The sequence below is a fragment of the Euleptes europaea genome, chromosome 11 (assembly GCF_029931775.1).
Source record: "Euleptes europaea isolate rEulEur1 chromosome 11, rEulEur1.hap1, whole genome shotgun sequence".
Classification (NCBI taxonomy): domain Eukaryota; kingdom Metazoa; phylum Chordata; class Lepidosauria; order Squamata; family Sphaerodactylidae; genus Euleptes; species Euleptes europaea.
In genome coordinates this window covers 23,776,808-23,792,812 of record NC_079322.1, presented here as the reverse complement: position 1 = coordinate 23,792,812, position 16,005 = coordinate 23,776,808, and the positions used below count along the sequence as shown (strand labels likewise).

General features: G+C 45.1%; 1 protein-coding gene across 4 annotated transcripts in view; it reads right to left on the bottom strand.

Moving 5' to 3' along the window:
- The window catches only part of LOC130484558 (dual specificity calcium/calmodulin-dependent 3',5'-cyclic nucleotide phosphodiesterase 1C-like), a 173,025-nt gene extending 158,265 nt beyond the window's left edge, over positions 1-14,760 (bottom strand). For all 4 annotated transcript variants that reach the window (XM_056857598.1, XM_056857600.1, XM_056857599.1 and 1 more), the window contains exon 1: positions 14,381-14,760. In XM_056857598.1, the coding sequence (XP_056713576.1) occupies positions 14,381-14,481 (101 nt within the window). In that variant the 5' untranslated portion in view covers positions 14,482-14,760. The remainder of the gene's footprint in view (positions 1-14,380) is intronic.
- Between the last annotated feature and the right edge of the window lie 1,245 nt (positions 14,761-16,005).

The following is a 16,005-nucleotide window of genomic DNA, read 5'->3' as shown; positions in this document are numbered from 1 at the left end:
GAGGTGCCACTTCAAGGAATGCCCTTTGAAATGGAAGAGGAAGATCCTCCCACTCACTTGAGATGTTTTGGGAGATGGTCAGTTCTGCAATGGCTTCAGGGGGCAACAGCCAATGTTTTTGCCCTGACCTTGAAACTGCTCCAGCATGGTATAGTGGTTAAGAGCGGTGGACAATAATCTAGAGGACAGGGTTTGATTCCCAACTAATCCACATGAGCGGCGGACTCTAATCTGGTGAACTGGGTTGGTTTCCCCACTCCTATACATGAAGCAAGCTGGGTGACCTTGGGCTAGACACAGTTCTCTCTGAATTTTCTCAGCCCCACCTATAGGGTTGCCAGATCCAGGTTGGGAAATACCTGGAAACTTTTGGGGCAGAGCCTGTGGAGGGCGGGGTTTGCAAGGGGAGGGACTTCTCCAGGGGAACTGATCTCTATCAGCTGGAGATCAGTTGTAATAGCAGGAGATCTCCAGCTAGTACCTGGAGGTTGGCAACCCTACCCACCTACCTCACAAGGTGTCTGTTGTAGTGACAGGAAGGGAAGGCGATTGTAAACTGGTTTGATTCTCCTTAAAATGCACAAAATAGCTGACATATAAAACCCAGCTCTTCTTCTTCTTCTCCCACCCCCTTGTACTAGAGCAGATACAGTACTGATGTTTCATTTCTCATTCCCCAGGTGAGAGAGCAGTAGGGTTGCCAACCTCCAGGTAATAGCTGGAGATCTCCTGCTATTACAACTGATCTCCAGCCGATAGAGAGCAAATCACCTGGAGGAAATGGCTGCTTTGGCCCCCCCTTCCCCAAACCCCTCCCTCTTCAGGCTCTGCCCCAAAACCCACTGGTGGCAAAGAGGAACCTGGGAACCCTAGAGATCAGGAAGCCCTACCAGGCATGCTCAGCTTCCTGGACTGGCTTTAAATAAGCCCAGGGAACATGGAGGGAAGGACCATTAGCTAATCTGGCTACCGAGTGGGAACAGTGGAAGACAGGATATGAGTGGAAAGTGACTAGGGTTGCCAAGTCTGGGTTGAGAAATTCTTGGAGATTTGGGGACAGTGCCCTGGAGAGGGCAAACTTCGGGGAAGGAGCTCAGCAGGGCTGTGATGCCACCAATCCTTCTGACTGAAGCTGCCGTTACCTCGTGGGGGACTATCATGCCATAGAGTCCACCCTCCAAAGCAACCATTTTCTCGAGGGGAACTGGTCTCTGTGGTCTGGAGATCATTGTAATGCTGATAGGATGGTGAGCCTCCTGATGGGGCCCTGCAGATTTCCTGGAATTACAACTGCTCTCCAGACTACAGAACTGAATTCCCCTTGAGAAAACAGATATACACTTACCGATGTTTCATGTTTGATAGCTTATTTGATAGTTTGTTACTAGGTGTCAGATTTTTTACAAACTAAATTTGTACACAGTGGTGTTCTTTTGCTAATATGGTACCTGGAGGTTGGCCCCCCTACAGCTCGCCAGGAATTTCCCAACCTTGAATTGGCAACCTTAAATACTGACGATTCATACAGGGACAAAACTAGAGCTTGCTGAGCATTGGCTCAAATAAACCCTGGAAGTAACAATCCTAAACTTTCCGTTTTAAGTGCCTTTAAAATTGGCAGAACAATGTCAGAAGAATTAAAGCGAGTCCACATTTTCTACCTGCAGGTGCTCCAATCATGCCTGTTCCCCCAGTGAACACATTCAGGGCTATTATTCAGTCATTAGACAGCCAAGAATTTAGAAGGTGGGGAATACGTTGTCACATTCATTTATATTTTCAGCTCCTAGAACAAAATTCTGTTCTGCAGCAAGACAACATCAGGGATTCAGTTACTGTTATTAATGGAGCCAGGGTCACAGTTTGCTCATTCTTCTCATTTGTGCATGTTTAATCTTCGGCGCGTGATCTAGGGAGATATTGTGAGTAGCCTTTAATTGCTAAATATTATTTATTCTCTTATGTTGAGCTTACACAAACAACATTTTACCACTTATCCCACCACACATTGGCAGCGTTGAAATTCTGCTTAGTATTTGGCAGGATGATAGATTGATGACCAAGCTCATCACAATAAGAGAACTCACCCTGAGATAGTACAGCCTGAGCCCATACTGTTTCCAGCCTTCTCTCCACCCGCTGTTTACATGAACATCTTGCCAAAGCTGAAATCCCATAACAACCCACAAGGAAAAGCCGAGGCCTTGATTCAAAAACACAGTCATTATTTTGTGGATAAGATATTAGAAACCTACATCCAACTCTATATCATGTCATGGGATTTCCACCCCCTGCTTGCTTCACCTGCCAGTCACCACCCACCTCGAAAGGGGAAGGCGTGCGTAACTACCAAACAGAAATTGCTGAGGAAACGTAGCAAGCAAAATATCCTGAAGAACAAGGGTTGTGAGGGACACAATTGTTTCATGCTGGCAGCAGCACACTGCTGTTAAATGATTTGGCTAAGATGACATGTGGGGTCGGAACTGTTTTGTGAGGTCTATTCCAGAGGAAGGGCCTAGGCTCCAAGCCTAATGAGGCAGCAGGAGTATGCTCAGAGTGTAGGGTTGCCAGGTCCCTCTTCGCCACTGGCAGGAGGTTTTTGGAGTGGCGCCTAAGTAGGGCAGGGTTTGGGGAGGGGAGGGACTTCAATGTAGGGTTGCCAGGTGCCCGGTGGTGGCGGGCAAACCCCTGCCAATCCACCCCCCTGCCTGCCAACAAGCTGAGGGCGGGCGGGCAAACGTGCATGCGTGCCTACACACTGCGCACGTCACTTTGGGTTTACTCCCAGAAGCGCCGCATCGTGAGGGGCCTTAGACCACCCAAACTGGGAGTTTGAGTGGTAAAGAGCCCCTTGTGATGCAGAACTTCCGGGTGTAAACACATCGCGAGGGGCCAGTTTGAGTGGTACAAGGCCCCTTGTGATGCATTTACACCTGGAAGTGCCGCATCACAAGGGGCCCTTAACCACTCAAATTCACAGTTTGAGTGGTAAAAGGCCCCTCACGATGCAGCGCTTCCAGGTGTAAACCAGAAGTGACGCACATGTGCGTCAGCGTGGCCACGCCGGTGGACGCGCGATCCCCTCAGCTCTGCCCCAAGAGCCTCCCGCCAGAGGAGTGGGGGGACCTGGCAGCCCTACTTCGATGCCATAGAGTCCAATTGTCAAAGTGGCCATTTTCTCCAGGTGAACTGCTCTGTATTGGTAGGGCTGCCAGGTCCCCTCTCTCCTCCGGCGGGAGGCTATGGAGCTGTGGTCGGGATTGCGTGCACGCACGCGTGCTGACGCACGTGTGCGTCACTTCCGGTTTACAACCGAAAGTGCCACCTCGCGAGGGGCCTTTTCCTCTTGGTAAAGTGGCCCTTTACCACTCAAACTAAGAGGAAAAGGCCCCTCGCGAGGCGGCACTTTCGGCTGTAAACTGGAAGTACCGTGCGCGCGGCATGTGCATGCACATTTGCCCGCCGACTCTCAGGTGGTCATCGGGCAGAGGGGCAAATTGCCGGGAGTTTGCCTGCCACCACCGGGCACCTGGCAACCCTATGTATTGGCTGGAGATCAGCTGTAATAGCAGGAGATTTCCAGCTAGTCTAAAACAACTGAAAAAAATGGGTGGGGGAGAAGAAACTCTTTCTTTCACACTTGTTGATGTTCTACACATCCTGAGAAGCTTGATATCATATACAAGGTGTGAGCTGGCAACCATGTTTTAATACCCATGGACTAAATATTTCTACATAAAGCCACAGAAAACAAAAGGCTTCTATGTATCTTTTACCTTGTATAACGTGTATATAAATATCAGGATGTGTATTATAAAATTGTTTTATGGATGACCACTGAGGAAGGCCTTTATAAGGCCGAAATGCGTTTGGTCTAAGTTTGGTCATTTTATGTATTGACATCAATTGAGTATGTGTTGTTAATATTTGTTCATGCTTTGTAGGTAGCCTACAATGTAGGCCCAGTGTTTTCAACATATATTTGTGCACAATATAATAAAAACAGATTTATTTGTTTATATTTTTGTGGTATCTAGCTCAACCTCTTCAGTTTCCTTTGATCTTCATCTAGTACCTAGAGGTGGGCAACCCTATCAGAGTGACTTGTGCCTGGTCACCAACTCCATCTCAGAAAATTCTTGGAGATTTGAGGGTAGTGCCAAGAGAAGATGGAGTTGCGCAAGAGGAAACACCTCAGTGGAGATAGGATGTTTAGAGCTGCCAACCTCCATGTGGCACCTGGAGATTTCCCGCTATTACAATTGATCTCTAGATGGCCAAGATCAGTTCCTCGAGAGAAAATGGCTGCTTTGGCGTGTAGATTCTATGGCATTATACCCTGAAGCTAAAAGCATACTATTCCCTATCCTCTCAGGAACACATAGCCCGCAGTCACTATGTTTGGAACTGAAGTCAATGTTGGAACCCAATACACATATAAGGAAAGGGGTACTTTCCCCACTTTCCCCACTGAAATTATTACGCTATAGCAGGATGTCCTGTTTGGCTGGAGGCCTACCCTATACACAGCTTACTAAATAATTCAGCTGTAAACTGGAGGTCACAGAAGGGCGTTTATGGAAACATGTTTTCTACTGCCAGTCTGAAAAGCTACTGAATATTATCTTTGAAATAAGATTTGAGGATCCCATAAATGAAAGATGTGATTCATAAGCCCTTGTCTTGTTTGGAAAAATTGGCAGTGTCATGAGCAGAAGCAACAAACGGTGGATATGCATTCAGTGTGGTATAAAAACCACAGTATCTTTCGGCCTTCCAAATGTCCACATGAGAGAATTCGGCCTTCCAAAGGTCCACATGAGAGAATTCTCTATGGAAATGTGTTCAAAACAGGGCACTGCATAAACCATCTAACCAGCAAATGAATTAAAGAGCTCTTGCCTGGAAATGCTGGGTAGGAATGCAAGGAAAGGCCACTGTTAATGTTGTTCACTTTGAAAGGTGTTGAACGCACACTCCAAGTTTGCAGTGTTCTCTCATGCAAAGGAAACTAACCCATGTTGCCTGGTTCCTGGATTGTCTCTCTGCTCAGAGAAGTGGGAAGCATGTAAGAATATATTCTTACAAACTCGGTATTTAGATAGTCCTTCTGGAAGTTTTGCCAGGTTTTACACAAATGTAAACCCTTCAGCATTTCATAGATAAAAGGGAGCTATTCCAACACCATACATCATTCCTCTTTATCTGCCTATTTAACATTGTATTCATTTACCATGCAATGCCCCCTCCTGTGCTGAGTTCTGAAGCAGCATGCTCTGACTATGAATTCTTTTTTGAAAAGAAAAACTAAACATTTTAATAGAATGTTTGACCTCACAATAGATGGGGTATGTATTATAAAATGACACCCATCTAGCAACAGTTCCTATCTGTATAGATGGCTGGGGAAGATGATAAACTTTGTCCATGTGATCTGAACAGAGTTGACACACTATTTCATATGATGTTGGAACGTCCCCAATACAATTCTTATCACAATCAATGGATTACCCCTATGGCTGAGAGCCAGCATGGTGTAGTGTTTAAGAGCAGTGGTTTGGGGCGGTGGACTGTGATCTGGAGAAGCGGGTTTGATTCTCCACTCCTCTACATGAGGGGCAGAGGCTAATCTGGTGAACCGGGTTGGTTTCTCCACTCCTCCCCAAGAAGCCAGCTGGGTGACCTTGGGCTAGTCACAGCTCTCTTAGAGCTCTCTCAGCCCCACCTACTCATAGGGTGATTGTTGTGGGGAGGGGAAGGGAAGGTGATTGTAAACCAGTTTGAGTCTCCCTTAAATGGTAGAGAAAGTCAGCATATAAAAACCAACTCTTCTTCTTCTTCTTCTTTAATTAAATTATATACCACCATAACAAAAGATAAAATAGTTTCCTTTTTGCTGGTGGATAGAGATCCAAGAACAACATTGGCGGTGGCCAAGTATCTCTCCACCGTATTTTGCTTAAAGAAATAAAGGCTCCCCATTTACTGGTCAAGACCTTTGGGTCATGGGAGTTTGGAAAGAAAAGGAAAGGAAGATAGAGTAAATGCAATACAATAGTATTATGGGTGTGACTATGTATTTACATGTATATGAATTACATTCAAGAATAAATTTGGGTTGTTAATTCTTACCAAGCTGGGCCTATTCATTGTGGTTTTTACTGACCACAGGGTTTTATTTAACATACTGATTAATTTTTGTGTTTTATGTTTATGTTATTTTAATACTTCATTTCTTATATACCTCAGGAGTCTTTTCTGGAGCTCTGGGCTCAAAACTAGCTAACCAGAGAATACAGAGATGTATCTTTCTGCATTCAGACTTTCAATATTCAGAGGCACAGGAGAAGAGGCTCATACTTAAAGTTGGTGCAGGGCTGTGTATACCAGCAATATTTTTAAAGCACATCCACATCTGCTCCAAAGGCAAAACAAGGATTGTGTTTTGCAAGAAATGGGAACCAGAAAAGAGGACTAGGGGAGCATTTGTGCATGTGCAATCGGTCAACCAGTGGGAGAGAAGGGGGACCAGGGAGAGGGGGAATGACATCCCACAGTCCCTTCCAGCAAATACCCAGAAATGATGTCATATCATTGACATGATGCTCTGGAATTCAGACAGAACTCTATGGGTGGCAACATGATGTGCCAATGGTGGGACACTGCATTCCCCCACACACACACACACACACTCCAGAGTGGTGGCTGGCAACAATATACTAAAATAACCATTCTTTTCTTTCTAATGAAACTTGGCATTCTCTACCAGAAAACACGAATTTAGAACATAAGAACATAAGAAAGGCCCTGCTGGATCAGACCAAGGCCCATCAAGTCCAGCAGTCTGTTCACACAGTGGCCAACCAGGTGCCTCTAGGAAGCCCACAAACAAGACAACTGCAGCAGCACCGTCCTGCCTGTGTTCCACCGCACCCAAAATAATAGGCATGCTCCTCTGATACTAGAGAGAATAGGTATGCAGCATGACTAGTATCCATTCTAACTAATAGCCATGAATACCCCCATGAATATGTCTACTCCCTTCTTAAAGCCTTCCAAGCTGGCAGCCATCACCACATCCTGGGGCAGGGAGTTCCACAATTTAACTATGTGTTGTGTGAAAAAATACTTCCTTTTATCTGTTTTGAATCTCTCACCCTCCAGCTTTAGCAGATGACCCCGTGTTCTAATATTATGGGAGAGGGAGAAAAACTTCTCCCTGTCCACTCTCTCCATGTCATGCATAATTTTATAGACCTCTATCATGTCTCCCCTCAGCCACCTTCTTTCCAAGCTAAACAGCCCTAAGCGTCTTAACCGTTCCCATAGGACAGTTGCTCTAGTCCCCTAATCATTTTGATTGCTCTTTTCTGCACCTTCTCAAGCGCTGTAATATACTTTTTTAGGTGTGGTGACCAGAACTGTACACAGTATTCCAAGTGTGGTCTCACCACAGATTTGTACAAGGGCAGTATGATATCAGCAGTTTTATTCTCTATTCCTCGTCTAATTATGTCCAGCATGGAATTTGCCTTTTTTACAGCAGCAGCACACTGGCTTGACATCTTTAGGAATGGGCAAACTAACTGCCTTAACTTTATTAAAGAGTGATGTAATCTTATGGCAGTGCGAACAGATATGCTGATACAGCCCATTTAGGATCAAGGATTTGGAAACATTTACAAACTGTGCTGCTGTGCCATAGGATGGCATAAGGTGTATGAGCTGTGAAAAATAATAGTTTACAACCGGAAGTGCCACGTTGGTGTGTCGGCGTGCACGCCCACACACACACAACTTAACAGTAACCTCCCGCCGAAGGTGAGTGGGGACCTGGCAACCCTACAGCTGGATGACCTTGGGCTAGTCACAGCTCTCTCAGCCCCACCTACTCACAGGATGTCTGTTGTGGGGAGGGGAAGGGAAGGTGATTGTAAGCCAGTTTGATTCTTCCTTAAGTGGTAGAGAATGTCAGCATATAAAAGCCAACTCTTCTTCTTCTTCATAAGATGAAATGTATAATTTCACAATGCCCTTTTGTTCCATCATCATTAAAGTTTCTTAGGAGATCAAATATTTTGCAGCAAACTTTGCATAATTTCGCATGAATCACAAACTACAGTTTATTGTCTGTTCTCCAAACTGTTTCTTAACCCTGGTTTAGAATGCTGGTTTGCAAAATGAACAAACCACAATTTGCAATTCAAACTGTGTAAACATTAAATGCCTCTCCAGACATTGTATCCTCATAAATTGGGAGGCAGCTGGTCGCTGTGATGCACCCAATATGCCCTCTTGTTATTTCATGTAAATTGAAAAACACATGGTTTTTCCATGTACAGCTTCCCTCCATGTAAACCAGAGTCCTGAAAAATCAGGGTTTAAGTTTGTGTGTATGGAAGCTGTGTGCACATGGAAAATCCGTGCATTGCCCAATTCACATGAAACAGCGACTGCGTCAGGTGCATCGTGGGGACCACATGCTCCCAGTATACACGGTTAGTGGACTTGTTTACATGGACATTGCATCTGAAGAAGGCTTTAGGGGGAGCAATCCTAGGCAAGTTACTCAAAAGTAAACCCTTTTATTCAATATGACTTACTTCAGGGAAAGCATTCTTAGGATGGCAGCATTAGTCGCCTGTGTGTGTGAGTGTGCTAAGTGCCGTCAAGTCGCTTCTGACTCATGGTGACCCTATGAATGAAAGTCCTCCAAAATGTCCTATCTTAGACAGCCTTGCTCAGATCTTGCAACTTGAAGGCTGTGGCTTCCTTTATTGAGTCAATCCATCTCTTGCTGGGTCTTCCTCTTTTCCTGCTACCCTCAACTTTTCCTAGCATGACTGTCATTTCCAGTGTCGTCTCATGACGTGACCAAAATACAATAGCCTCAGTTTAGTCATTTTAGCTTCTAGGGTCAGTTCAGGCTTGATTTGATCTATAACCTACTGATTTGTTTTTTGGGGGGGCAGTCCACGGAATCCGTAACACTCTCCTCCAACACCACATTTCAAAGAATCTATTAGTCACCTAACCATATGGAATAGGAAGGTGGTGTGTGAGCCGAAGGATTTCCTAGTCTTGTTCCTACTATGGTATGCCATTACATGCAAGTTATGCCATTGTGTTTAAATTCAAGCAGGAACGGTGAGCTATTATGCTATTCTCCTGTTGATTAGCAACATGTCAAGGAGCTGTTACTATATATTGCTATAACCCACTTGAAGAGTTAAAGACAAATATTTGGTCTGTCAAAAAACTGCAGACAGTCCTCAGGTGGTGGCTTTCTACTATCACCAATACTTTGGATAGTGAAAAGGGGGTAGGTGAATTAGGGAAGGGAAGATTCTTATAAAAAGATTTATTGAGTGCTAGGGTCGCCAACCTCCAGGTACTAGCTGGAGATTTCCTGCTGTTACAACTGATCTCCAGCCGATAAAGATCAGCTCACCTGGAGAAAATGGCCGCTTTGGCAATTGAACTTTATGGCATTGACGTCCCGGCCCTTCCCAAACCCCACCCTTTTAGGCTCCACCCCAAAAACCTCCCGCCGGTGGCAAAGAGGGACCTGGCAACCCTATTGAGCACCCTACCCGCTGGGCTACTCCAACAGGACCTATGGTCAGCTGATATCACAGTACATTCTCTTCTACAGCCTATATATGGCTTTCCCATATACTGCACCAACTAGCTCCCTGCACTCCCTCATACACGTACATACTACGCACCCTACACATGGACTTCCCTCTGCCAAATAGCAGAAAGGCAGTGTATACAATTTTAAAAGGTAGCTATAAAATACTTCCTTTCTCACAGTGGTTCTTCATGGAGTAAGAATGGTCTGAACAGAGGAGCTGTGCTTGCTCATTTGTTTAAGTGGCTTGTTGCTTGAGTCATCTGGGAATGCCAGACTCAATTTGCTCTTTGTCCTTCAGGCACGTCTGGCCTTGGTATTGCTCTGGCTTCTTGTCCTCAGTTCACGGCATCCTAATTATGAGAGAGGCTTGCCGGCAGGATGCATTTGTCTAGTATTTGGAGGGTAGCTTGGAGTGAAGAATCTCATCTTTGTTCCGAAAGGGCAAGAGGGCGAGGCAGACCATCGTCTGGGATTTTAAATTTCTGTTGTCCAGAGGCTGAATACCACATGGCATCCATTCAGAAGAAGAAGAAGAGTGGGTTTTTATATGCTAGCTTTCTCTACCACTTAAGGCAGTATCAAACCAGCCTACAAACACCTTCGCTTCCCCTCCCCACAACAGACACCTTGTGAGGTAGGTGGGGCTGAGAGAGCTGTGTCTAGCCCAAGGTCACCCAGCTGGCTTCATGTGTAGGAGTGGGGAAACAAATCCAGTTCACCAGGTTAGCCTCTGCCGCTCATGTGGAGGAGTGGGGAATCAAACCCGGTTCTCCCGATCAGAGTCCACCGCTCCAACCACCACTCTTAACCATTATACCACATGGCAAATTATGGCAGTGATCTTAGAACCACTTGGCAAGTAGTCTGTCTATTATCATCACACCAAGAAGTGAGGAAATGTAGATAACACTCCAGCTTCCCTCAGATTTCTAACCAAGCAGAAGATGTGTGGTAAAATTCTCATTGCTTGGCAGGATGATACAAACAGCCGACAAAGGCTGCCATTTCACTATTCTATGACACGACGACATATAAAATGAATTCCTCCTTACTACTTCAGCAAGGTGATACAGACAACTAAGCTCAACCTGGAGAAGGTGGTTTGTCTTTACAGTCTTTGACAGCTGACTTGGTAAGCTGTTCCGTGAACAAGGCTGTAAGTCACCACTAGATAAAATATTACAAAGGACGCATACAGATGAAGTTTTGAATCTACAACATGGTGGATGGAATGGGAATGGAAAAGGGAAGACACTGTTCATTTCTTCCTTTGCCCTCCCGTTCAGTTGGTCACTGGTCACCTCTTTCCTGCTAGCAAGGACATTTGGCCTCATGCGATCATGTGGGCAGCAGCCATCTGCCACCCACACCCATGGCAAAAGCAACCAGCCCCCATCAACCCTGATGATGTGCAATCTGGCTATCGAAGTGGGTAACAACAGAGGACTGGGTTTTTGCCCTCGGTGCTTGACAGAACTTTGTGTGGAAGAGGGACTTTTTGGCACTTGCTAATAGTCGCATCTTTGTGCTGCAAGAGTCATGGCTGATGAAATCCTCTCTTTTACACAATGATTGAGGTTACAACAGGTCTGCCCTCTATTCCAGGGATCCCCAATAATTTTAAGCCCGTAGGCGCCTTCAAGATTCTGACACAGGGCGGTGGATCCAACAACAAAATGGCTGCTCCAGGGGGTGGAGCCAAACACAAAATGTCAGAGAAAAGGTGACGCATAACTCTAAAAGTAACTCTTCAACATTTCAAGCAGAAGATCTGTTTAACAGGATGCCTTTTAATCTGAATAGCCAATCAGATCACTAGTGGTAAAACAAAAATCCTGTGGGGAACCCAGCCCCGCCAAGAGAGGATGCCAGGAAAGGTGTTGGTGGGAGCCATGGTGCACACAGGGCCAAGCTGGGAGCCCCTGCTCTATTCCCTCAGGACCTTATCAGACTGCTAGAGCTCTGGGCCCCTGTTCCCTGCCACCATTCAACAGGACAGCGGGGGGGAGGAATGCGGGTGCAGTTTAACATCACGCCAACATGCAACAACACTCCTTCTGTGAAACTAGAAGTGATGTTATCACATTGGCACGACTCTTTAGGTTCCACCCCAAACTCTATGGTTTAACGGCAGTTTGGGGTGATTCCTAGAGTGCTTCCCTGACACGATGACGTCACTCCTGGTTTCATGCTGGAAATTATATTGCACATCGGCGCGATGCCAAATACCTTGTCGCTGCCCTCCCTTAATACTTCTGCTGGGGTGCCAGCAAGGGCTGGCAGCCTTACTGAAAGCGAAGTTTGACGTAACATTTTTCTTCCACAGAGGAACACTGTGCACAAAGCACTATGTATAGAAAATATGATAGAGGCTGAAAAAAACATGATTTTATAGAGGAACCTGTCACTGTCTTAGGATACCTAGATCTGAAAATCCACAATTCTTTATGATTATTTGAAACCCAGTTCAAAGACTTGTCACTCCAGCATCCAACCACCTTTCTTGCTACAATAGGCAACACTGCATCGACGGCAGGCACAGATATTTAGAAGAGTAGTTTTAGTCTTTCCAAAGCAAGAACGAGCACTGTTGAGGTAGATCTGTTTTATGCAATTGTATTTCTACTTGGGGAGGGAAGGCAGTATGGGATAGCCCGATCGCGTCAGATCTCAAAAGCTAAGTGGGGTCAGCCTTGGTTAGTATTTGGATGGGAAACCACCAAGGAATTCCAGGGTTGCTATGCAGAGGAAGGCACTGGCAAACCACCTCTGTTGGTCTCTTGCCTTGAAAACCCCATAAGGGGTCGCCATAAGTCGGCTGCAACTTGATGGCTCTTCATACACACACATTTCTACTTGACTGACATCCTTTGCCAGAGTGATCAGGTTCACCCTAGAACTGTTCTGCAGACGTGCAATGTGCTGAAATGATCTCTGTCCCACTAATAGATTTATTTAAATCTAATGGTGTACTTCCTTGGAAAATCCAAAGCTTGGCTACTGGAGAAGGTATGCAGTATGTCATATCCATCACTAGTAAAAGCAGCACAATTTTTAAAAAAGAGTCTGTAAAACTTTTTTAAACTCCAAGAAGGTGGGAAGGATTAAACTATGCATTGCTTTGCATTTGTGCACACGTCCTGCCACTACGAGAAAGAAAGAGAGAGAGAGAGAGAGAGAGAGAGAGAGAGAGAGAGAGAGAGAGAGAGAGAGAGAGAGAGAGAGAGAGAGAGAGAGAGAGAGAGAGAGAGAGAGAGAGAGAGAGAGAGAGAGAGAGATTGCACTATTAAGACAGAGATCATACACTGCAGAACGCACCAGGGGTTTCTGATTGCTGCATCACCTTGTAAGAAGATGTCACTGAATAAAGTGCAATTCTTTTGAACTAGCTTTGCTCTGAATTCAGGAAGGGTCGCAGCTACAGTTACCCAGCCTCAACACAATATGGACTGTCCCAGTATTTTTAACTAGAAAGTACATATAGGCATGTCTGACCATAAGGAATATTCTACTCTTGCACAGCACGCTTTTGATAATCTCAGCCCAGATTTACAATACCCAGCAGAGAGATCTAAAAAAAAAAAAAAATCACGAATTTTTGTTTTGCAAAGCTGTTCTGGTTGGCACTGTAAAGCAGCTGTCACTTGAGCTTGACTGTGCTTCTTCACAAAACAGACTTCCTGGAACAGACCCTCAGAGCAACGCACATTCTTTTCTTGTTTTAGGCAACTAATGTTTTTTCCCCAAAAGAATTCCCCATTCCTTGTAAATTGTGCAGTCACCCAAAAGAAAAGAAACACCAGCCAACATGCTGAAAGAATGTTAGAAGTTTAAGTTTCAAATTGGCGGGGGGAGAGATTAGAGTACTTTTGGGCTCTGTATTTCCCTCAGCATCTCCTTAGTAATAGGACCGTCTAGCTGGAGTGGGTACTTAAAAAAAAAATCTGTCCCAAACATCCAGATGCCATTCAGTGTGTTAATATATCTTAGGTTTGATCAGAAACAGAATAAACCAAGCACTGTACTGCCATGAAACAGATTTAATACTTCCAACAATTATTTCCTTGCACAGTTTCACACAGAAACAAGATATCGTATCATGAAATAAGCATATGAAACCTTGCTAAATAAGGATATGACTTTTCTTCAGGTACTGCTCCTGCCCTCTGTCTCGCATGGCTAGGCAGACCTTCGCCACTGCACAAATTGTGCTCATTCCAAAACTCAGAGCACACAAACCAAAGCTGAATCATTGATTAAAGTATTAATAAAAACAGACATGGATTTCCTGCCATTAAGAATGCATTTCAGCGGCCTCTTCTTCCACGTTTGTTCAAGCTGCCGGGGGACTGTGCCACTGCTGTTTTATAGGAATGTATGAGCACATGTACACATAAATGTAAATGGGTACACACAGCTTAGTTTTAACATGCCAGGAGTTAGTTTAATATTCCAGGCTGGGTTTGATTGAAACTTGCCCTATTAAACTGTCATTGCCTTGAGTTCCCATAAGTGACATTTCATCGCTGTAACATGCATATTTCAAAGCGTCCAAAGAAACCAAATGGGTATCCCGTAAGTGACTGGAAGTTACTGGATATACAGTGCGCAGGTGTGGATGTCATTAAACTGCTTTAAAAAGTATACAGCCAAAACTAAAAACGAGCTCTAAAATAATGCCACAGAAACTAATGGAAAGAGAGAGGGAAAGGATTAGGAAAAGATAAAAGTATCACTTACAATCCTCGGAGACGAAGCCATATCTTCTCTATTTGCTCCGGCTGGAGGTATTTCAGAGAGTTGCTCTCAAATTCTTCAATCTCCTTCGTAGGCGACTCCATCGCTCTAAGTTTTCACTTTGGTTCGCGGTTAGAGAGAATGGATGCGTCCCCCGAAACATGCACACACTCCGCTTTTTTTTTTAACGCTGACCAGAAGCAGCAAACATTTTTTTCCTGCTTCCAAACACTCCCCCCCCCTTTTCCTCACTTGGATTAGAAGGCGCGTGTGCAACCGGCAAGAATCCCAGGTGTACACTGAGGGCCGTTGTGGTGGCTTGCCATGGTCCTCAGAGTGATGCAAAGGATTACAAGCTGATCTCCAGATTGAACTCCACCCCAGATTGGGGTTGGGGTTTTTTTTTGTTCTGTTTTTTTGTCTAATAAGCCAAGGATACAATCAGTAATACCAACCGAGGGGTCTTTATCAGGGGCAAGGGAGGGGGGGGACCTTGCTGATAATGAAGCTGTCGGAACGGGAGGCCTGAAAGTATTGGCAGCTGTACAGCTCTCAATGCCTTGCTATTTGCTGGACGCTTAGTCCCCGCTCTGCGCTATGAAAGGCAGCTCTCATTCCTTCCAATGCTGAATCTCTCTCTCTCTCTCTCTCTCTCTCTCTCTCTCTCTCTCTCTCTCTCTCTCTCTCTCTCCCTCCTATACACACCCACAAATGCCCTCCTCTTCTCGTATTCTTCCACTTACCAGCCGCTCTGCTGACTGGCAAGAAAACCGACAACTGAGAAAAAGTCGTCTGTCATCACAAGCCTGGCCAATGTCTCTTTCATTCTCCTCTTTTTTTTTTCTTTTTTTTTTTTACTTTGCGAAAGCAAAACGTAATACACAAAACTATAGGGACGAGAGAGAGAGAGAGAGAGAGGGTGAGAGAGAGAGAGAGGGAGGAGAGAGAGAGAGTAATCCCTAAAGGGGAACGGCTGCCTTCAATTAAAATGGAACCAGCAACTGAGTAAAGCAATTCCACTAATGCACCTCTGAGAAAGTCATCTGTTTGAGTTCTGTCAGCTTGCCTTCCTGAGCAAGCAACACAATAGAGAGAAAGTTATTGCGTGAAATTATTAAAAAAAAAAAAAAAAAAGATAAACCAACTATGAACCAGGTGCCAGTGAACAAAACGCTACCAAATTTGTTTGTTATTAAACACCAGTGACAAAAGGTGTCACTATAACAGCAACTGACCGATGAAATGAGTACGCTAAAGAAGTCATGAAATCCAACACTGGAGATGGTTTTTTTTAATATATACATATATATAAATTAAGCATCTTCGGGTATCCTCCAGGGATAATTTAGGTCCTCCTGCTTCATAGCAAAGGGTTGCGCTGGATGATCACAGTAACTATTTGCAAGCCTGGCTTTCCACAAGTTAATAAAATCTGCAGATTGTACGTAAGCAAAGGTTCCAGACTCACCTGGAGCCAGCTTTGGTGTCTGGGGCAGGGGCGGAGAACGGCAGAGTTGCTTCCCCCCCCCTTCACGGGGGCGCATCTGATTGGGCCAGGGAGCCGATTGCCCCCGACCAATCGGGCGGGGCCGGGAGGCTGTTGCGAGGCAGGGGAGGCTTGGCTCAGC